The sequence below is a fragment of the Hypanus sabinus genome, chromosome 29 (assembly GCF_030144855.1).
Source record: "Hypanus sabinus isolate sHypSab1 chromosome 29, sHypSab1.hap1, whole genome shotgun sequence".
Taxonomy (NCBI): Eukaryota; Metazoa; Chordata; class Chondrichthyes; order Myliobatiformes; family Dasyatidae; genus Hypanus; species Hypanus sabinus.
In genome coordinates this window covers 7394652-7418771 of record NC_082734.1, presented here as the reverse complement: position 1 = coordinate 7418771, position 24120 = coordinate 7394652, and the positions used below count along the sequence as shown (strand labels likewise).

At 40.5% G+C, this 24120-nt stretch overlaps 1 protein-coding gene across 2 annotated transcripts in view; it reads right to left on the bottom strand.

The window, feature by feature from the left end:
- The window catches only part of LOC132382944 (BTB/POZ domain-containing protein KCTD5-like), a 45200-nt gene that overhangs the window by 1201 nt on the left and 19879 nt on the right, over positions 1-24120 (bottom strand). The window contains exons 3-6 of one of the 2 annotated variants that reach the window (XM_059953550.1): positions 20074-20165; positions 9239-9334; positions 7164-7289; positions 1614-5667 (exon numbers count right to left, since the gene is read on the bottom strand). In XM_059953550.1, the coding sequence (XP_059809533.1) occupies positions 5623-5667; positions 7164-7289; positions 9239-9334; positions 20074-20165 (359 nt within the window). In that variant the 3' untranslated portion in view covers positions 1614-5622. Of the gene's footprint in view, positions 1-1613; positions 5668-7163; positions 7290-9238; positions 9335-20073; positions 20166-24120 lie in introns of those variants that run through there. The other variant, XM_059953551.1, reaches the window with a different exon arrangement.

The following is a 24120-nucleotide window of genomic DNA, read 5'->3' as shown; positions in this document are numbered from 1 at the left end:
ATTTCAGAGGATTTATCCTGGGACCAGCATGTTGGTGCCATTACAAAGAAAGCAGATCAGCGCCTCTACTTCCTTAGAAGTTTGAGCAGATTTGATATGACATCTACAATGCCTATAAAATGTATTCTCCCACCTTGTAAGTTTTCATGTTTTATTGTTTTACAAAATTGAATCACGGTGGATTTAATTTGGCTTTTTTTGACACTGATCAACAGAGAAAGACTCTTTCATGTTAAAGTGAAAACAAATCACCACAAAGTGATATAAATTAATTACAAATATAAAACACAATGTAATTGATTGCATAAAGATTCACCCCTTTTCATATGACACACCAAATCATCACTGGTGCAGCCAACTGGTTTCAGAAGTCACTTAATTAGTTAAATAGAAATCACCTGTGTGCAGTCAAGGTGTTTCAATTGATTGTAGTAAAAATACACCTGTATCTGGAAGGTCCAACTGCTGGTGAGTCAGTATCCTGGCAAAAACTACACCATGAAGACAAAAGAACACTCCAAGCAACTCCGCGAAAAGGTTACTGAATAGCATGAGTCAGGAGATGGAAACAAGAAAATTTCCAAGTCACTGAATATCTCTTGGAGTACAGTTAGGTCAATCATCAAGAAATGGAAATATGGCACAGCTGTAAATCTGACTAGAGCAGGTCATCCTCAAAAACTGAGTGACTGTGTAAGGAATCTAGTGAGAGAGGCCACCAAGAGACCAATGATAACTCTGGAGGAATTACAAGCTTCAGTGGCTGAGATGGGAGAGACTGCACATACAACAACTGTTGCCCAGGTGCTTCACCAGTCACAGCTTTATGGGAGAGTGGCAAAGAGAAAGCCACTGTTGGAAAAAAAAACTCACTTGAAATCTTGGCTAGAGTTTGCCAAAAGGCATGTGCGAGACAAACTCTGAAGTCAGCTGGAAGAAGGTTCTATGGTCTGATTAAACCAAAGTTGAGCGTTTGGACCATCAGACTAAACGCTATGCTTGGCTTAAGCCAAACACCACACATCATCAAGACTACACCATCTGTACTGTGAAGCACGGTGGTGGCTGCATCATGCTGTGGGGAGGCTTCACTGCAGCAGGTCCTGGAAGGCTTGTGAAGGTGGAGCAAATGAATGCAGCAAAATACAGGGAAATCCTGGAGGAAAACCTGATGTAGTCTGCAAGAGAACTGCAACTTGGGAAAAGATCTGTTTTCCAGTAAGACAATGACCCCAAGGATAAAGTCAAAACTACACTGGAATGGCTTAAATACAACAAAGTTTATGTCCTAGAGTGGCCAAGTCAGAGTCCAGACCTCAATCCAATTGAGAATTTGTGGCTGGATTTGAAAAGGGCTGTTCACTCACAATCCCTGTGCAATCTGACAAAGCTTGAGCAGTTTTGTAAAGAAGAATGGGGAAAAATTATGTCCAGATCTGCAAAGCTGATAGACACTTATCCACACAAACTCAAGACTGTAATTGCTACCAAAAGCACACCTACTAAATGCTGTCTTAAAGGGGGTGAATACTTATGCAACCAATTATTTTGAGGTTTATATTTATAATTAATGAAGATCACTTTGTAGAGATCTGTTTTCACTTTGACACAAAGGAGTCTTTTTCTTTTGATCAGTGTCAAAAAAGCCAAATTAAATCCACTGTGATTCAATGTTGTAAAACAACAAAACATGAATACTTCCAGTGAGAGAGGGTGAATATTTTTTTCATAAGCGCTATAAAACATGGACAAACATCTATGGCTATATGTTGGAGAGTATATTGACTGGTTGCATCACGGCCCAGTATGGAAGCACCGACTCCCTTGAACGGAAATCCTACTGGATACAGCCCAATCCGTCACAGGTAAAGCCCTCCCCACCATTCAGCACATGTATATGGAGCATTGACGCAGGAAGGCAGCATCCATCATCAGAGATCCTCACCACCCAGGTCATGCACTCTTTTCACTGCTGGCATCAGGAATGAGGTACAGGAGCCTCACGACTCACTACCAGGCTCAGGAACAGTTATTACCCCTCAACCATCAGGCTCCTTGAACTCCATTCAGCCCATCACTGAACTGTTCCCACAACCAATGGACTCACTTTCAAGGACTCTTCAGCTCAAGTTCTCAATATTTATTTATGTTTGTATTTATTTTAAAGTTACACAGTTTGATGTCTTTGCACATTGGTTGTTGTCCATCCTGTTGGGAGCAGGCTTTCATTGATTCTACTGTTTCTTGGATCTACTGCAAGGAAGTGAATCTCAGGGTTGTGTATGGTGACATGTATGCACCTTGGTAATAAATTTACTTTGAACAGCGGAGGCAACTCCAGCTTCCATTAATGGTTTGGTGAACTGAACTCATCCACTTTAGCTTCATTCTCCAAACTCGTCTTAAAGAGGGGAAATGGTGGAAATGCTCCATAGTGTTTGTGAGGAAAGAAACAGAGTTAACATTTCTGGTCAAGGACCTTTGATGCAAGAGCCAATAAACCTGTAGCACAGAATCTTTCTCCCCACACAAGATGCCACCTGATCATCTGAGAATTAGCAGCATCTCCTGCGTCGTTTCCAAAATTCCAGCATCCATGGTATTTTGCCTTAGTAAAGTGAAAGGTCACTCCACTGTCCACAACCAGTCAGTAACCCTCACATTAGGCAGTTTGACGGCTGTTACAACCCTGGGCAGCAGCAGTCATCTTGTTCGCTATTCAAACCGCAGGAGCAGCTATTTCCCCACAATGGGAGGTTAGTCCCATTGATGACATAGCTTTAGGGTATGTTCAGGAAAAATTCTATTGGGGCAGATTTCAGACTTCAATCCCAGTGTCCTTTGCAAGGTGCTTGTATGTTCTCCCCATGGAATTCATGGGTTTTCTCTCGGTCCTCCAGTTTCCTCCCACAGTCCAAAGACACAATGGTTAACTGGTCACTGTAAATTGTCCCACGATTAGTTTAGGTTTAAATCAGGGGTTGAAGGGCGGCGCAGCTTGAAGGGATTGTTCCCCTCTGCATCTCAGAACAAATAACTGAACGGATAAACTCACCTAGGGCTTCCAGCCAGGTACGGGTGTCGATTAAAACCGACGTTTCGATGACTAGCTTTGCCACCTTCATCAGGGATGATGCTGTACCCGGCTGGCAGCCCAAGAAGAGTTTACTCGTCTTATACGCCAGGAAAGCCCCAAATCCTTTTTCAAATGAATAGACCTTTGGCAGACACGTTCTTCAATTCTCAAGGAGGCTGGCCAAGTTAATAGCAAGTGAGACAAAGCAAGTTAAAATACGAACTGTTTTATTGCATAATGGTTAAAACATACATGGCTGATGAGTGAGATGAGAGTTTTTTGGTTTAGTGACTTGCATTTCTGGTACAAAACACAAATATAAAAGCAGGAAACACAATGGTCGTCAACTGTAAACTCAAGTAGGGATAAAGAATCAAGTGTCCTGGTGCACTGTTTAAGCTGGAGGGCTGCTCAGTTCACAATGTTCTCACTGCTCAATGCACACGATGTCCGCGCCTCACTTTCAGAACTCGTTCCCAGATTTTAAAAGGTTCACTTAAGACACAGAAATGCATAGGAGACAAACACATGCAAAGCGACTAAGTAGATGGTCAGATACACACAAGAGGGCTGCATAGAGATGGTCACAAGAACTTTGCTTTTAAACAGGGGTGATACTAGCTGGTGCCGTTATAAATATACAGCCTAGCATGGCAGCGTACTAATTCAAAGAACTACAGAGGTATGCACAGGCACAGCCCTAAGGGAATTCACATGAATAAGGGGGAAATGAACACATACTGAAAAGGGGTGCAAGACACTCAGATACTCATGCGCGCGCACACACACACAGATAACATGCGACACCGCGAGTCACAGTTGCATAGTGGTTAGTGCGACACTATTACAGCTTGGGGTGGAGTTCAGGGTTCATCCCAGGCATCCTCTTTAAGGAGTCTCTGTACCCGTGGAACATGTGGGGTTTTCTCAAGGTCCTCTGATTTCCTCCCACAATCCAAAGATGTATCAGGAAGGTTAATTCATCACTGCAAATTGTCCCATCATTTGGTTAGGGTTAAATTGGGGTTATTGGGCAGCTCGAATTAGCAGTTTCTCAGGCACTCAAACCATCCTGTCTGACACCAGCAATCGTTCCATGTTCAAAATCTCTTAGATCACATTTCTTCCCCATTCTGATGTCTGGTCTAAACAACTGAACTTCTTGACCATGTCTGCATGCTTCAACGTCACCATGTGATTGGCTGATGAGATATCTGCATTAATGAGCTTGTGTGTCTGATAAAGTGAGCACGGAGTGTATATTACAAGTGGTGTATGGAGGGACAAGGATGGAAGTGGAAATAAACTATCTGTGATTGAACAGTACACAGCATTGGAAATTCAGCTTGGGAATAGTCAGCTTCAAGCCATCACAGTGGCCAGAAGGGGTTGGAATTGGTGACAGGCTGGGAATGGATGTTCACCTGTGTACCTAGAGCATCACATGGAACTGGAGGGAATGCAATAGAGGAGAACTCTGTGTTCACGACTTCCGTGTGGCTGGAGGAGATCAAGATGCAGCAGGCAGTTGTGCAACTAGGGGGCCTAGGACATGGCTGCAAGGTTGAGGGTTCTGCCTGAGCCGACAGCCTGCCCCTCTTCTGGGGCTACTTAAGGAGCATGCAATCTCTATGCGTATAGTGGGGGAAATTCTTTAGCCAGAGAGTGGTGAATTTGTGGAATTCATTGCCATAGGCAGCTGTGGAGGCCAAATCTTTACAAGTATTTAAGGCAGAGGCTGATTGGTCCAGGCATGAAGGGACACGGGGGGAAAAAGGCAGGAGACTGGGGCTGAGAGGGGAAAAAAAACATGGATGGGCCAGAATGAAATGGTGAAGACTTGATGGACCAAATGGCCTAATCTGCTCCTCTAGCGTTCACTTCAATTGTTTGCATGATTTGTGTTTTTTAACTTTCTCATGTGCAACAGGTGTTGATCTTTTATTTTAATTCTCTTTAATCGAGTTCTTTCAAGTTTCTTGCTTTGTGACTACTTGTAAGCAGACAAATCTCAAGGTGTACAATTTATACATTCTTTGATAATGAATGTACTTTGAATATCTTATGCTGTTATTGCCTTATTTCCAGGAATAGTGGGCCCCCACAGGGAATACAGATGGTAATAATTGAATTACCACCTATATTAACAGTACTGGAACCCCTAACCTTTGTATGTATCTTGTGTTTGAATTAAATAAATGAAAACTGAGCCAGGGCAATCCCAATGAGTTGGACAATGATGAAAAGGCAATGGAATTCTACTGCACCAAAGAACGACACGGGTACAGAGACTCAATCATGAAGAAAGGTCTTTGTACACATGTACACAAATGATATACAAAGAGGAAACACACACACACACAGGCTTGTGCACAAGCAATCTCCCATATGCACTAAAGCACTACTCATTCACCCTGAGGCTAGACCAGGTCTTGTTTGAACCTGCTCTGTGGGGTATTGCTGTTAGATCTACCACACAAATGCAGAAATGGTCCCACCACCAGCTATGTCACTATCAGTTCTCACCACCGTGTACGAGTTACATTTTAGTCCCCGTCATTCATATCACAATCAGCTTCCTCGTCCTCGCCCTTTATCCAGCATGCACAAGGATTCAAATGTCAAACAGGAAAGACAACATGACTACAGATTAAGAAATCAATAATTTTTACAGTTTTTTTAAAAAACACTTTCAAATTTTAAAACAAGTTATTTCCACTTTTCCTGGCAACATTAGATGCCTCCATTTGATTTAGAATCCACTTTGTCTCAGAGTAATCCCACTCTAACGTATTCTCCCCCACGTCCCTCAGTTCCATGTTGCCATGCCCTAACACTCCATTACAAGGGGGGGGGTAATTTACTGCGTCCAATTTATCAACATCCCCACTCATCTTTGGAATTGGTTGGGGTGAAGCAGGAGCACTCAGGAAACCCATGCGGCTATGGAGAGAACATTCAAACTCCACACAGAGAGCAGTGGAGGACAGGACACAATATGGGTCGCTGGCACTGGTTGACAGAGTGTGAGGTCACTCAGAAACATCACGGGTCCTCTGGCGAGTGGAGAACCAGCTCTGCCAAGACAATACAGAGGCGTTGCCTTCACAACTTGAGAGTGGGCAACTTCCATTATCAACAGATATGTCAAATATTTTTTTTAAAACTCACTCACTATCACTACACTTAAGCAGCAAGTCCAACTCATGTGACCTCTTTTTTTATACAGCCTCCTCTTTTGTCATAATAAGGCCTATCTCAGGGTGGAAGAGCATCTTATATTCTATCCAGGCAGCCTCCAAACTGATGGCATAAGCATTGATTTATGAAATCAAGTTGGAAGTTACCTTGATGGAATACGGTATTAACTCCTTCCAGTAGTATATCATTCCTCTTCTTTCATTCCCCACTTGACCTCCTACCTCTTCTCCTCACCTGCCTATCACTTGCCGCTGATGACCCTCTTTCTTCCCTTTCTCCCATGGTCCACTCTCCTTTCCTATCAGATTCCTCCTTCCCCAGCCCTTTGCCTTTCCCACCCATCTGGCTTCACCCATCCCCTTAAAGATAAAGAGAAAGATTAGCTATTTGTCACATATACATCGAAAAGTACTGAGAACTGTCATTTGCCTCAAATCAAAGCAGCGAGGATCATACCGGGCAGCCCACAGATGTTGCCATGCTTTCCAGCACCAACAAGCATGCCCACAACTTACTAAACTGCACGCCTTTTGGAATGCGGGAGGACACCACAGCAACCCAGGAAGAAACTCACGTAGGCACGGGCTGACGGTACAAGCTTCTTACAGGCAGCGGCGGGAATTGGACCCCGATCGGTGGCAGGTGCCACAAAACGATGCGCTACTATGTTTGTGGATTGAGACTTCAGTAAGAGTCTTTGCGGTAGTTTTTTCTTGAGCATCACTAATGACAGCATGTCCAATCGGGGTCCAATTCCCGCCGCTTCCTGTAAGGAGTTTGTACCATCAGCCCGTGACTACATGAGTAAGTTCACTCTCCAGACCAAGTGGTTGCCAATCACCTCCGCCCAACCACAATGTCACTGCGCAAAACACACCCCTCTCACCTTTGCTTTTCGACTCGGTTCACAGCTTATCCCGTTGGTGGTGTTGTGTAGCTCCTTGGAAACAACGCATAGAAACTCTGCCTGGTCTTCATTGCCATAGTTGTAGGAAGATCCAATGCTGACCAACTGAAACGAGAGCAACGTGAACTGATATAGCCACTGTATGCAGAGGCCAGTGGCACGCCAAAAGGCTGAAGCACAACGATCACTGAATCACAATGAAGGAAGTTAAGTAGGACCACTCCAGGCTTAAGGAGAGGGAGGTAGATCGGCAGATGGCATCAAGGAAAAAAGTTTAAAGCAAATTTCTTTGGAGCTCAGGGGAAGAGTGGGGGAATAGGATTCACGATAAGGCCACACTCAGGTTGGAGGATCAACACCTCATATTCCATCTGGGTAGCCTCCAATCTGAACAATGGTACCCCAAACAATCTCAAACTTCTAGTAATTTCTCCATCCTCCCCCGCTCTTTTTCCATTCCCCATTCTGGTTCCCCTCTTACCCCTTCTCTTCTCACCTGCCATTCACCTTAAGGTGCCCATGCTCCTTCCTTTTCACCTATAGCCCACTCTCCTCTCCTTTCTTCAGCCCTTTACCTTTTCCACCCTACACTTCCCTGCTTCTCACTGCATCCCACTCTGCCACCATCCCTCTCACCTGGCTCCACCTATCACCTTCTTTCATGTACTTCTCCCCCCGTCCCCTCAACCTTCTTACTCTGGAATTTTCCCCCTTCCTTTCCAGCCCTGATAAAGGGCCTTTGTCTGAAACATCATCCCTTTATTCCTCTCCATAGATTGAGCATAGAACAGTACAGCACATGAACAGGCCATTTGGCCCATGATGTTGTGCTAAACCAATTAAATTAGTAATCAAATGGCCAACTAATCCATTCTGCTTATACAAGGTCCACATACTTCTGATTTCCTCACATCCATGTGCCTATCTAAATATTTCTCCCACCACCCCAGGCAGCACATTTCAGGCACCTGCCACTCCATGTAAAAAAAAATGCCCTTCACATTTTCTTTGAAATTATCCCCCCTCATCTTTAATGCATGCCCGCTAGTATTAGGCATTTCAACCCTGGGAAAAAGATACTGTCTATCTACTCTATCTATGCCTCTCATAATTTTACAAACCTCTATTGGATCTCCCTTCAGCCTCCACCACTCCACAGAAAACAACCCAAGTTTGTCCAAACTCACCTTGCAGCACATGCAGTCTAATCCAAGCAGTATCCTGGTAAACCTCTTCTGCACCTTCTCCAAAGCCTCAACATCCTTCCTATAGTGGGGCGACCAGATCTGTACCCAATACTCCAGACACGGCCTAGCTAGAGTTTTATAAACTGCAACACAACTTCCTGATTTTTGAACTCAATGCCTCGACTATTAAAGGAAAGCATCATAAGCCTTCTTCACCCCCTTACCAACCTGTGCGTAGGCACTTCTATTACATCCCAATATCCATCAGCTCACCAACACTGTTAAGAGTCTTGCCCTGTCTCTTTACATTTGACCTACTAAAGTGCAGCACTTCAGATTTGGTGAAGTTAAACTCCATTTGCCATTCCTCTGCCCACATCTGCAACTGATCTACATCCCGTTGTAATCTTTGCCAGTCTTCCACGGTATACACACCACCATCAATCTCTGTATCATCTGCAAACTCACACATACATTTTCATCCAGGTGCTGCCTGACCTGCTGAGTTCCTGCAGTGTTTTGTATATGCTGAGTGGAATTGAATGTTTTTAAATTTAAATATATATAGGATGCAAGCGCCAAACGGCTTCTGCTGGTGCCTCAAGCCTATATTCTGTTCCAGTCCTGATGAAAGATCTCAACCTGCAATGGTAACTGTTCTTTTTCCTCCCTAGATGCTAAGCTCCTCCATTATTAATCTGTTTCTTCCCTTTCTAGCGTGCGCCACTCTAACAGAGCCCTGTTGCTTCCTGTCAGCTTCTAGATGGATTACGCACATTGTGTTTTTGGCGGGGGGTTGTGGGGGAGTAGCAATGCTGAATCTCAGGATCTCATTATTCCTGACATCAAGAGAGTTCGGAGGCTCACCTGCTCAAATTTCCAGCCATCAGACATAGTGGAAACCATTTGTGTCAGCTCTTCCTCCTGACACTGGAGAACTCGGTAAACATGTTTTGTAGGAATCTGCAGAGACACAACAGGAAGGTATCGGTTAACAATTTGCATTGAACTGCAGAAGTTGTACCTCACCCGTTCTGATGGCTACCCTATATTCCTCGTCACAGGCCAATACTTTTGTTAGTTGCATAATTCTACTTTGGAACAAGGTGCAATGAGTTTGAGCTAATTGCATCTCAGGTTCAATTGAACTACGTTCACTTCTGTAAGATGGACAATTAGATTTATCACTTGTGAATCAAAATATACAGTGAAATGTGTCACTTGAATGAAGACCAGCACAATACGAATACACTGGGGGCAAGTGTCACCGTGCTTCTAGCACCAACACAGCACACCTACAACTTACCAACCCAAACTATGCGTCTTTGAAAAATGACAGAAGACCGGAGCACTCAAAGGAAACTCGTGGTCACGGAGAGAACGTACAAAATCCTCACAGACTACGGCAGGAATTTAACCCTAATCACTGGTGTTGTTCCTCCAAGGGGACCGCAACCTTTTTCGTGGTTTGGAGGCTTGCGTCCCTCAATGACCCGGAGAGCTATGTTGGCTGGAGTCAGGGCTTTGTGCTTTGGCTCTTGGTAGGGTCACCCATGCCAAACAGGTCAAAGGGTTAGAGGCCAGACAAAGAGAGGTCTGGGGGATCAACTCAGGGCTAATAACTCTTACTCAGGGCTAATAACCCTTACTGGTAACTCAGGGCTAATAACCCTTACTGGTAAAACAAAACTGTTGTGGAAACAGCAATGAAGGATCCTTGACAATAGTGAAAACCAAGAGGATGCTCCTGACATGATAAAGGAAGACCAGAACACCACCAGAGATGAGGACTTTCACTGCTGTCCTAAGCACTAGCAGCATAATTGGAGACATAATACCATCAGGCTTTGCCACTTTGCTACTGTGTTGGAAGCTCTCATACACAGAGAAATCATTCATACATTAAGCCATTGGGACTCTGGTTTATTTTAGTACAATATTTCCTTTCCTGGGGTGCATGGGGTGTCCAGGGAACTGTAGCACCTCTGATGAAGTAATTTGTCATGTCCATTCCAGGGCAGCTCACTCATCTTTGGTCCCCACAGGACACTCTGCTCTGACCTCTGGCTCCAATTAGCTGTTTACATGTGACAGTGTCCGCACCCCAGTACATACCGGACTAAACCAGGGGAAGAGTAGCTTCTGGCTTCATACACCAGGGACAGGCAGGAACATGCCTGTCCTAGCATGCAAAGTCTGCTCTGGTGGACTGGGCGAATGAGATCTACAGGCAGATCAAACGGCCAGGAAGCTGGCACTTGCAACTCTCCACAGTCAAAGCACAGACGATGACAGTCACCCACTGCGACCAAGGAAGACCCCAGTTTGTGGTGCTTGTTTGTACCACTGCAGTTAGACTTTGGAGGTCAAGAGAGTGGGGGGGGGTGGAGTTTCAAGATGGCGACGTAAACATCTGGCTTTTAGGCGCTCTTCATTTTTTCAACTATAATCACCCCTTAATTAAATCTTTTCGAATTTAATCACATGGGTTGATACTTTTGATTAACTTTTTCTTCCTAAAATAATATTTGATCTAATCTTGTCAAACTTAAAATGGCTACAAGCAAGAAATCGTCTAAGGATCCTTTATCCATCGACGCAATTTCTACTCTTTTGGACGCTAAACTGGATACTAAACTTTCGGGTCTGGAAGGCAGATTAGATGGTAGATTGGGAAGCAGACTGACAAGTTTGGAAAATAAACTTACCAGGAAAATATCCGAACTTGAAGAAGCTGATAGATCGCTTGAAATTAAACTTCAATCGCAGGCATCAGACATTCAGCGGCATGAAGATAAGATCGCGACTCTTGAAAAATCAATTTGTGAAAAAGTACGTACAATTGAAGCGCTGGAGAAGAAGGTAGAGTCGAATGCTAAAACTATGGATCAGTACAAGTTTAAAATTACTGATCTCGAAAATCGATCTCGCAGACAGAATTTGCGTATCATCGGGTTCCCGAAAAAGTTGAGTCCGGTGATTTAACTGAATTTTTCTCTAAATTACTATGGGAAACTTTCAGTGCTGAAGGTTTGCAATCTAAACCTGTTATCGATCGTGCTCACAGAGTTACGAGATTTTCGGCTCTGTCTGATAAACCACGAGCGGTGATTGTTCGCCTTCATTATCCTCAGGAGAAAGAGCTTTTAATTCGATTAGCTCATAAAAAAGGTATGATTTCTTATAACACCAATTCATTTCGAATTGTTGAAGATTATTCATACGATGTAATGAGATCAAGAATCGCTTTTAAACCAGTGATGGCAGAGATTCACTCGATTGGACTTAAGCAAGCTTTAATGTATCCAGCGAAGCTCAGAATTACGTTGAACGACAACAGTCAGCAATTTTTCAAAACCCCGGAAGAAGCCAAGAAATTTGTTGAAGAATATAGATCTTCTAGTGCAACTTGAACTATGTGTCATGTTGAAGATTCCTCAGAGAGAGGGTGCCATCTCATTTTAAGTAACCTACGAAGTTGGGTTATAATTTTCTATCCCGTTCTACGGGTCTGGTTCTTATTTTTTTACTATTATCACTGTTCTATGGATGCTTTCTTAACTTTTACAATATTTTTTTAATTCTTTTTTCTGTTTCAGATATATACATCTATATCTTGTAATAATGACTTATTTTTTTCAAGATGTCGTTTCTTCTTCCCATAAGACTTTGCTTTTTATAAACATTTATTTGTTTGCCCGTATTTAGAAATGGGACGAATGCGTTGAATTTTTTTAGTTTTTTTTTATATATATTGTAGTGTTCATTGAATCTCTTTTAATCCTATTTTGGTATTTTTTTATTATTAAACTTTTTTAATAGATTGTTGAATTTACAGTTATATTTTGTAAGATGGCTTTTTCAAAATGTCGTTTCTTCTTCCCATAAGTCTTTGCTTTTGAAACGTCATCTTTCTTGCATTTATATATGAAATTTTTTTAAAGGTATATTACACTCTTAAATTTTAATGTTTATTCTTTTTTTATTAAAGATTGTTTGCTTTATTATATTAGTTTTTTCATTTTGATTGATATATATTTTCTTTTTGCAACCCTATATTTAAATCTGGGTGTTACATAGTTTTTTTTTAAATCTTTTTATGGAGCTGCCATCTTGAAATGGGGGTAAGGTTAGTGTTAGATTATGCGCCTGCCGCTTGGCTTTTCTTCGAAGGGTGGGGGGAGGGGTGGGGATCTTTTTTCACGCTTTTGCGTTTTTTTCTGCTTTTAGTTTATGGGCCGACTTTAAATTATTAATATTGTTGAGGTGTCAGGTTCTCCGGTTGCTCCTGAATCTATTTTCCTTTTTCCTGAATTATGGGTTATGTGTCTTTTTAACCTATTATGATATACACAACTAATATTGGCATGATGGATAAATCTATTAATTTTATCTCTTGGAATACTAATGGTTTAAATCATCCGATTAAACGTAAAAAAATATTTAAGGTATTCCATAGATTGAACGCTAATATTATTTTTGTACAGGAGACCCATATTAGGAGGGAGGATAATCAACGTTTTTTTAGGTTCTGGAAGAGTCAACAATTTCACTCGAATTGTACCGCTAAAATTAGGGGTGTGTCTATTTTTATAGACCCCTCAATTTTGTTTACACATCATGAAATTATTTCTGATCCACAGAGCAGATTTTTGTTGATAACTGGTTCACTTTTCAATCGGAAAGTGGTTCTAGTTAATATTTATGCTCCAAATTTTGACTGCCCTGAATTTTTTAAACGTTTATTTACTTCCCTTCCTAATCTGAATGAATAAATGTTGATAATGGGTGGAGATTTTAATTGTTGTTTGAATCCTTTGATGGATAGATCTAAACCTATTCGAACTCTTCCGAATAGATCAGCCTTACTTATTAATTCTTTTATGGTTGATTCGGGAATTACAGAAATATGGTGGTTTTTGAACCCTAAAGATAAAGAATTTTCATTTTTTTCACATGTATATCATAGTTATTCTAGAATTGATTATTTTCTTATTGATCATCGGTTATTAACGGATGTTATTGATTGTAAATATGATTCTATTACTATTTCGGATCATGCACCTTTGAAGTTATCTATTAAGATTCCGGACTTTTCCAATAATGTTAGATCTTGGAGACTTAATGCTACTCTGCTTCAAGACCCAGAATTTGTCACCTATATAAAACAGCAAATTGATTTGTTTTTCTCAACAAACTATACCGAAGAGATTGACAGAGGAATACTTTGGGACTCTTTCAAGGCTTTTATCCGTGGACAAATTATTTCGTATTCCGCTGGTAAAAGGAAACAAAGATATTTAGATATTGCTTTATTAGTGGATAAAATTAAGGAAATTGATAAGATTTATTCCGTGACTCCTACTATAGAACTTTATAAGAAGAGAGTTGAGCTTCAAATGGAACATAGCTTATTATTATCTTCTTCAATTGAAAATCAATTAATTAGGACCAGGGCTCAATTCTATATTCGCAGTGATCAAACTGGTAAACTGTTAGCTAATCAATTAAAAGCTATTTCGACCAAGCGACAAATTATTAAAATTCGTAAACAAGACGGTAATTTAACTACTGATCATAAAGAAATCAATAATACTTTTCAAGATTTTTATAAATCTTTATATCAGAATTTGATGGTGACCTGTCCATGATGGATAATTTTTTTTAACAATTTGAATATTCCTAAACTGATAGGTGAAGATCGTAGCTTGTTTGATGCTCCTATCTCTATGGCCGAAATAGGTGAGGCTATCTCATCAATGAATTCAGGGAAAGCTCCTGGCCCTGATGGTTATATTGTAGAATTTTTCAAAACTTTTTCTTCTTTGCTTTCCCCTTGGTTATGTGAAATCTTTAACGATGCGTTTGCTAAGAAGAGATTACCTCAATCTTTTTATGAAGCTACTATTTCTCTAATTCTTAAAAAAGATAAAGATCCTACTTTATGTACATCTAATCGCCCTATATCATTATTAAATGTAGATTCTAAGATTCTTACAAAAATTTTAGCCACTAGATTAGAAAAGGTACTACCACAGATTATTTCAGAAGATCAAACTGGTTTCATTAAGAATCGGTATTCTTTTTTTAATGTTAGAAAATTGATTAATATAATTCATACTTCGTCACCCACAGTCCCAGAATGTGTTATCTCATTAGATGCTGAAAAAGCCTTTGATAGAGTTGAATGGACATATTTATTTAATGCACTGAGAAATTTTAATTTTAGTCCTAATTTTATATCATGGATTAAACTAATATACTATAAACCTGTTGCTTCTGTTCTTACAAATAATTATAGATCCTCCTTTTTTCAATTATCTCGTGGTACGAGACAAGGTTGTCCTTTAAGTCCTTTATTATTTAATATTGCATTAGAACCTTTAGCCATTGCTATTCGTGAATCTCCTAATATTTTTGGTATTACCCGTAATGAGAAATCATATAAATTATCACTTTATGCTGATGACTTGCTGTTATATATTTCTGATCTTGATAGATCTAGTCCCACTATTTTATCCTTGTTGGTTCAATTTGGTAGTTTTTCTGGTTATAAATTAAACTTAGATAAGAGTGAATTATTCCCTTTAAACGCGCAAACTTTATTGAATGACAGGATTCCATTTAAAATTGTTACTGATAATTTTATCTATTTAGGTATAAAAATTACCAAGAAATATAAAGATTTATTTAGACTGAATTTTTTACCTATGCTTCTTCAAATACAACACCTTACTACAAGATGGTCTCCCTTATTCCTATCATTAGTTGGTCGGATTAATGCTATTAAAATGATGATTTTACCGAAATTTTTATATTTATTTCAAGCCTTACCAATTTTTATTCCTAAATCCTTTCTGACAACATTGATTCAAAAATTTCCTCATTTGTGTGGCAAAATAAAAACCCCAGGTTAAGTAAAAGGCAATTACAAAAATCTAAAAAAGGATGGTGGTTTAGCTTTACCTAACTTTAGATTTTATTATTGGGCGAATAATATCTGTAACCTAACGTATTGGAAATTAGATTTGGACTCATTATTGTGTCCGCAGTGGGTAAATTTGGAATGCAATGAGGTAAAGGGATATTCTTTATTCTCTGTTCTTGGTTCTTTTCTTCCTGCTGATTTAGTTAAATTCAATAAACAGATATCTAATCCTTTTATTAAACACACATTACGAATTTGGTTTCAATTTCGGAAATTTTTTACTCTGAAAAACTTTGTTCCTGATAGCCCTATTTTATTTAATTTTTTCTTTAAACCTTCCTTGACAGATCAAGCCTTTAGCATATGGAAAAGGAAAGGTATAAAATGCTTTCGTGACCTTTTTTTTGAAGGTACTTTGATGTCTTTTGACCAACTTTCCAATAAATTTAAATTACCTAAATCTAATTTCTTCAGATATTTACAAATCAGAAATTTTTTACATAAAGTTTTACCATCTTTTCTCAACTCAACTTCAACGGATTTCTCAGATTTGATTTTTACCTTAAATCCTTGTCAGAAGGGATTAGTTGCTTTTATTTACAACATGATTATGAAGATACAACCAGAGATGTCTGATAGAATTAAACAACAATGGGAAAAAGAACTTCGATACAATATACCAACAGATAAATGGGAAAAAATTTTACTAATGGTTAATTCTTCTTCTATATGTGCTAAGCATGCTTTAATACAATTTAAAATTGTACATAGAGCTTATATGTCTAAAGATAAACTTGCTCGATTTTATTCTCATATTAACCCTCAATGTGACAGATGTCATTCAGAAGTGGCTTCACTGACCCACATGTTTTGGTCATGTCCCACTTTACATAACTATTGGAAGGACATATTCGTTACCATTTCCTCAATTTGGAACATCGATTTACAACCTCACTTTATTACTGCAATTTTTGGTATACCAAATGAGGATGGTAATCAGTTTTCTCCTTCAATCAGACGAATGATTGCTTTTGTAACATTAATGGCCAGAAGGTCTATATTACAAAATTGGAAAGAAGTAAATCCTCCTACCACGTCTCAGTGGCTTTTTCAAACTATTTCTTATCTGAGTTTGGAAAAAATTAGAAGCACTATTTTTGACTCATCAATTAAATTTGAAGAAACTTGGGGACCGTTCATTCGACATTTTCATATGAATTAATTTGGCCTTTCCCAGACCTTCTCTCTGCTTATTCTTGTTCAGGTATGGAGTTCCGGAGTTCTTTGACACAATCATATACTTATAAACTGATATTATTGCCCATGTTAGTTTTAGTTTAGTGTTTGTTTCATATATATATTTTCTTTCACACATTTTTAATTTTTTTTTCTTTTGATGATTATTTTTGTTTTTTTTAATATATAATTATATAGACTCGATTGATTAATGTACTTTTTTTTGTTGATGTTTAATAGGATATTATCCTATTATCAATGTAATTTCAAGTCTATTGTATTCATAACCTATTCATTATTATGTTATGTTTTTTTTATATTTATATGAAACTCAATAAAAAGATTGAAAAAGAAAGAAAAAGAGAGTGGCTTTTCCACTTTGAAAGAAACCCTACCGCACAGGTCTCCTTGGATAGCCACCACTTCCTTTTCAATAAATAATCAACACCATGGACTCTGCAATACAAGAGCCAGTCATCTCTTTACAAGAAAAAATAATTTCCAGTACACAAGTGTAAAGAGAATGAAATAATTATTACGCTGGATCAGATGCAGCATAAAAAGAACCCACAAGATAAAGAACACAATAGTAAAAAATAAAATCAATAAATGTAAATACATATATACATAAATTGATTGCATCTCCACAAAATGATGCCATGCACAGGAGAGTCTGTACATAAATTGACTGACAGAAAATGATAAAGTGATGGTCGTGGGGGGTGTGGAGGTGTGGGTTAGTGGGTGGAGGTGTAGTAACTGTTTGAGTCTGGTGGTCCTGGCGTGGATGCTACGTAGCCTCCTCCCTGCTGGGAATGGGAGCAGCAATTCATAGGAGAGTGTGTGGAACCCTTCATGGTGTTACTGGCACTTTTCCAGCACCTTTCTGTAAACATGTCCTTGATCGTGGAAAGGGAGTGGATTCTAGTCAACAAACTCTGAATTAAGGAGCAGCACTTGCTCTCTAAGCCACAAAGAAATGACCAGCAGTGTTGCACATCTGGAATATCAAATTGTCTGTTGAAGAACTTGCAAGTTACAACCATGCATTGACAGTTTCCGATAACTTACAAACAGCAGCACACTGATGATTGACATCACACAGATATGGGGCTAAAAGTTCAACAAGATTTTGACGCAGACACGTCACGTTGGATTTCCGCTGTCAGGATTTAGTTGTAATGTTGCTTCATTCAAACTGCTACCTCGATAATAGGCTTCATGTCATAGTTCATATATGTCACCTTATACTACCAAGAGATTTATTTTCTTGCGGGCATTCACAATAAATACAAGAAATTCAATAGAACCAATAAAAGACCACCAACAGGATGAACAACCAATGTAGAAAAAAAAAACAAGCTGCGCAAATACAAAAAGAAAAAGAATAATTAATAAACAAATAAGGAACATGAGATGAAGAGTCCTTGAAAGTGACTCCATGGTTGTGGGAACAGTTCAGTCATGGGATGAGTGAAGTTGAGTGAAATTATCTCCTTCGGTCAACCCCTGATGACTGTTATAACTGTACCTGAACCTGATGGCAAGGGTCTTGAGGCTTCTGTACCTTCTTCCCAATGGCAGAAGTGAGAGCAAAGCATGGTTTCGTGTTGGAGTCCTTGATGATGAACACTGTTTGCCTGTGACAGCATTCTCCACCACACATCTACTGAAGTTTGTCAGCATTTTAGACGACATGCTTCCAAACTTCTAAGGAAGTAGAGGTGCTGCTGGAAGTAAAGAAGCTTTCTTTGCAATTGCGCTTGTGTGCTGGGCCTTGGACAGATCCAAGGAACTTAAAGTTGCTGACCTTTGATCATCCAATAAGGACAGGCTCATGGGCATCCTCCTGAAATCAATAATCAGCTCCTTGGTTTTGAATGAGAGGTTGCTGTTGGGACACCAATCAGATTTTCTGTCTCCCTCCTATATGCTGATTCATTACCACCTGTGATTCGGTCAAATTCAAATATGGCATTGGAGCTGTGCTTAGCCATGCAGATGCAAGTATAAACTAGTTAAGAAACTGATTCTTCACACCATCACTGCTAACATCACAGCTTTCCAGTTAGACTTTTAGATAGGACTGCCTGAACACTTCGTAAGCCAAGGTCCAATAACAATTATAGACATAGCCATAAAGTGCCACAGCAGATACAGGCCCTTTGGGCCATCTGGTCTGTACTATACTGTTATTCTGCATAGTCCAATTGACCCTCAAAGGATATTTGAGTAAATACATTAACAGAAAGGATTTAGAGCAGGGGTTCCCAACCTTTTTTTAAGCCATGGACCAATACCATTAAGCAAGGGGTCCCTAGCTTTGAGGGATATTGGTCAAATGGGACTATCTTAAATGGACAATTTGATCGGAATGGCCAAGTTGAGCTGAAGGGCCTGCATTAGTGCTGTTACTCTATGACTCTTTATAGAGTTTTGGTCACCCACCTACAAGGAAGATGTAAATAAGGATGAAAAAGTACAGAGAGAATTTACAAGAATGTTGCTGGGTCTGGAGGACCTGAGTTACAAGGAAAGATTGAATAGGTTAGAACTTTTATCCTCAGAACACAGAAGATTGAAAGGAGATTTCTTAGGGGCATACAAAATTAGGGTAAGATAGGGTAAATGTAAGCAGGCTTTTTCCACGGACATTGGGTGGGACTACTACTAGAGGTCATAGGTTAAGGGTGAAAGTTAGGGGAAACACAAGGGGAAATTATTCACTCAAAGGGTCATGAGAGTGTGGAACAAGCCGCCACGAGTGGTGCATGCGAGCTCATTTCAACATTTAAGAGAAGTTTGGATAGGTACTTGGATGGTAGGGGCATGGAGAGCTATGCAGGTCGATGGGAGTAGTAGGCAGTCTAAATGGTTTGGCACAGACTAGATGGGCCAAAAGGCCTGTTTCTGTGCTGTACCTTTTGCATCTCTGATTTTTAAAAGTTTCTCCATTTAGAAACCTTTATTCTTTCTATCAAAGTGCATGGCCACTTCTCAACACTGTCATATCTGCCACTCCTTTACCTACTCTCCCAACCTTCTGCAGATCCCCCTGCAAAAACAGCCACATCAAAACACATTTAGAAAGTGGAAGCAAGTCATCCTCAACCAAGGGAATGGGAAATCGAGTGCTTCAGTTTCCTCCCACAGTCCAAAGATGGTTAGAAGGGTAATTGGTCTTTGTACATTCTCCTATCATCAAGCTGGGGTTACATCAGGGATTGCTGGGTGGTGTGGTTCGAAGGGCCAGAAGGGCCTGCTCTGTGCTGTATCTCTAAATAAAATTAATAACATATTCACATCAACGATGACAATCAAGCCATGGTGACAATGTTCTACCTGACCCTGCACCACCAGGCAAAAAGAACAGTTCCTAATCCCTTGATCTAGGCATAGATTAGTCAACTGAGCTTCACCATATGATCAAACAGCCAGCAGACATTTCATTCACGTATAGGATGTGTGTGTTAATGGCAAGCTCAGAACTTGCTGTCCATCCTTAATACAGAGGTGATAGTCCACTCCATTTCCTTACCTGTGTGGGCTTGCAATCTCTCTCTTTGATCTTCTCTTTCACTAATTTGATCAAAGGTGCAATGTTGTAAAACTCCGCTTCTTCCAGAACCCCTGCAACAGAGAAATATACTGTCACCGTGGACCTGCACGCAACTCGTAGCCATGTGATTTGGTGCTACACTGACACAGCACATCTGAAGCTATTATTTTCAAAATAACCATATATAATTTTATTACTTTTAACACTGATTTTCTAGTAGCTTAATTCCCATCCTCACCTTCAGTTTGTTGCTACCAGCCAGCGAGAAGCTGTTTGTCCATCATATCTGACGGTGACAGGAAAGCTGTATGGGAGAGCTTTTAAAGTGGAAATGCCATTGCACTGGAGCAGTCCCACTCTTCATGTTGCTTGCTCAGGATCCCTACCACCCCTCCGCCACCAGGACTATTCCTCTTTTGTACTGCTGCCACAAAACAACAAGTTTCATGAAATACGCGATTGATTATAAGCATAGAAACGTAGAAAACCTACAGCACAATACAGGCCCTTCGGCCCACACAGTTGTGCCGAACATGTCCCTACCTTAGAAATTACTAGGCTTACTTACAGCCCTCAATTTTTCTAAGCTCCATGTACCTATCCAAGTCTCTTAAAAGACCCTATCGTATCCGCCTCCACCACCGTTGCCGACAACCCATTCCACGCACTCACCACCACTCTGAGTAAAAAACTTACCCTTGATATCTCCTCTGTACCTACTCCCCAGCACCTTAAACCTGTGTCCTCTTGTGGCAACCATTTCAGCCCTGGGAAAAAGCCTCTGATCAATGCTTCTCATCATCTTATACACCTCTATCAAGTCACCTCTCATCCTCTGTCGCTCCAAGGAGAAAAGGCTGAGTTCACTGAACCTATTCTCATAAGGCATGCTCCCCAGTCCAGGCAACATCCTTGTAAATCCCTGCACTCTTTCTATGGCTTCCTGATGATTGTGCATGATTGTAGTAGAAAGGATACAACAAAACTGATAAAGCTGAAATGGCCTAAAACACTGAATTGATTTAATATTTTGCAGTGAACCACTACAAATGCACTGAAGGATAATCAGGTCAGTAATTATACCCACTGGTCCACTGTGCTCCTGAACTTTGAAGCATTGCTGCTGCCTCAGAAATGTCCAATTTATTTCCACCACCCACTCACGCTGCCCACATTAGAAATTTTCCCAACTCAATCCACAACTGTACCACAACAGCAAAGCATGCTGGAAAAAAGAATCAGAAAAATTGCTGGAAATCCCCAGATCAACACCAAAGTAAATTTATTATCACAGTACATATAATCGCACCATATAAAAACCCAAGATTCACGCGGGCATACTCAGTAAATTTAAGAAACATAATAGAATCAATGAAAGACAGCACCCAAGATGGCCAAACAACCAACGAGCAGAAGGCAACAAATTGTGCAAATACAAAGGAGAAAAAAAATAAATAAGCAATAAACAGAGAACAAGATGAAGAGTCCTTGAAAGTGAACCCACAGATTGTGGGAAGAGTTCATATCCCCTCTGGTCTGAGAGCCTGATGGTTGAGGGGTTGAGGGGTTCCTGAACCTGGTGGCGTGAGTCCTGAGGCTCCTGCACCTTCTTCCTGATGGCAGCAGCCAGAAGAGAGTATGACCTGGGTGGTGGGATCCGTGATGATGGATGCTGCTTTCCTGTGACAGGATCATAATGAAGGAACTGGACATAAATCGATAACCTTTAGTCCAAAGATCAATTCTATGATTGGCAAGTCTTGGGGCAAAGTTGGAGGCCAGACGGCTGTGAGCCTGAGGACTGGAAGCCCGGAGGCAGCCTGTCCGATGGGGGTGGGGGGGGGGGAGGAAGGGGACTGTATGTGTGTAAGTAAGGAGGTGGGTGGGAGGGAGAGGGTGTGAAAGGGACTTGTTTTGCTACTGTTGTGCTCAAATGTTGCTTGTATTGTTCTGCTAAACAGTGAGGGCAAGCTACGTTGGCACCAGAATATCCTAATTCGGCTCCTATGACTTATGGACACTTACGGGCTGCCCCTCCCGCACATCCTTGGGTGTGTTGATAAGGCAAATGACATAGTTCACTGCATGCTTCAATGTAAATGTGATAAATAAATCTGTATGTGATCTTTTCACCATTTGTAGAATCATCAAGGCTCACCTGGAGGCAATGTTCCCTCTAAGCTGCGGATATGCAGTAAAACTGAAATGCCCCCACACACATGGCCTTTGCTACACGCAGCTACAAAAAGTTTATGAAACACGAAAGGTCTTCTTTGTTGTACTGTATTTCATTATACCCTTCAATTAAAACATAAAATCTAAAGTATATGGATTTTCATTCTAAATATTCATGTATATCACTAAAAAAAACTTTAAAGTGCTGCACAGTTTTCAGGTCATGTGAAAATTTCCTCCCTAGAGCTACAGTTGGCCTGTGCAGCTGTTAAAAGAGCTCCCAGATCGTTCTCTGAAAGGCTAATAACAAGCAAGAGTTCACTTAGTTGAGTTTGAGGAGATTTGGTTTGTCAACTGAAACACTTGAAAATTTCTACAAATGTACCTTGAGCATTCTAACTGGCTGCATCACTGACAGGTATGGGGGGGGGGGTGCTACTGCACAAGACTGAAGTTGCAGAAAATTGTAAAATTAGTCAGATCCACCCTGGGTACAAGCCTCCATAGTATCCAAGACATCTTCAAGGAGCAATGCCCTAGGAAGGCAGCGTCCATCATTAAGAACCAACACCCAGGACATGTGCTCTTCATTGTTACCATCAGGAAAAAGGTACAGAAGCCTGAAGGCACAAACTCAGCGATTTACGAACAGCTTCTTCCCCTCTGTCATCTGATTTCTAAATAGTATTAATGAGTTCAATGTCTACCTCATTACTCTTTTTATTTGTGTTTTTTTGTACTACTTAACTATTTAATGGACATATACACAAAGCAATTCAACTTTTTCTCTATATTTATTTATCACGTATCTCAATGTACTGCTGCTGTAAAGTTCACAAATTTCACCTGATTCTGAAGAGTTAATCAGTTATGGACAATGAAATTATGGGTTTATACTATTAAAACAGAAATGACAGGTCGAGAAAAGCCTTCAAATACCATATGCAAATTTCTAAAGCATTTCATTGTAGGAACAAGCATTGTACACAGCTAAAATAATATACAAGTGGTGAATGACTTAATGAGAAGAGTGGGAGGAGTCCATCACAGAGGATGAAGTGGTTTACAGTGAGAAATGTTTATGCCAGAGATTACTGACTGTTTAAGGACATTCATTCCCAAAATGGCACTGCTAACAACAATGGTCTGACCCGGGTTCTATTCCAACCACTGTAAGGAGTTTATACAGTTTTCCTGTGACCGCATGGATTTCCTCCAGGCGCTCCAATTTCCTGCCACATTCTGAAAAGATGTATGGGTTTGGGTTTGTGGGCACATTATGCTGGTGCTGGAAGCATAGTGACTTATGTCTCTTGCAGGCTGGTTCCAGCACATCCTAGCCTCGTGCTGATCGTTGACGCAAAATGAAGTATTTCACTTTATGTTTCAATATACATGCGACAAGAAAATTATTTTTGGTCTTAATGATGTTGAGTACAAGGTTGCTGTTGTAAACCACTCAACTAGTATATCTCACTCCTGTATTCCCTCTCGTCAGCATCTGAAATTCTGCCAACGATAGCTGTATCGCCAGCTAATTTATAGATGGCATTTGAGCTGTGCCTAGCCATACAGTCATGGGTAGAGAGAGTAGAGCAGTGGGCTAAGCACACATCCCCATGGTGCACAGTGTTGACCATGAGCGAGGTGGAGATGTGATTTCTGATTCACACAGATGGTTGTCTTCCAGTTAGGAAGTCAAAGATCCAGCTGCAGAGGAAGGTACAGAGGCCTGGATTCTGGAGCTTTTTGATCAGGACTGTAGGAATGATTGTGTTCAATGTTGAGCTGTAGTCAATAAATAGCATCCTGACATGGGAATTTGTATTTGTCCAGGCGATCCAAGGCCGT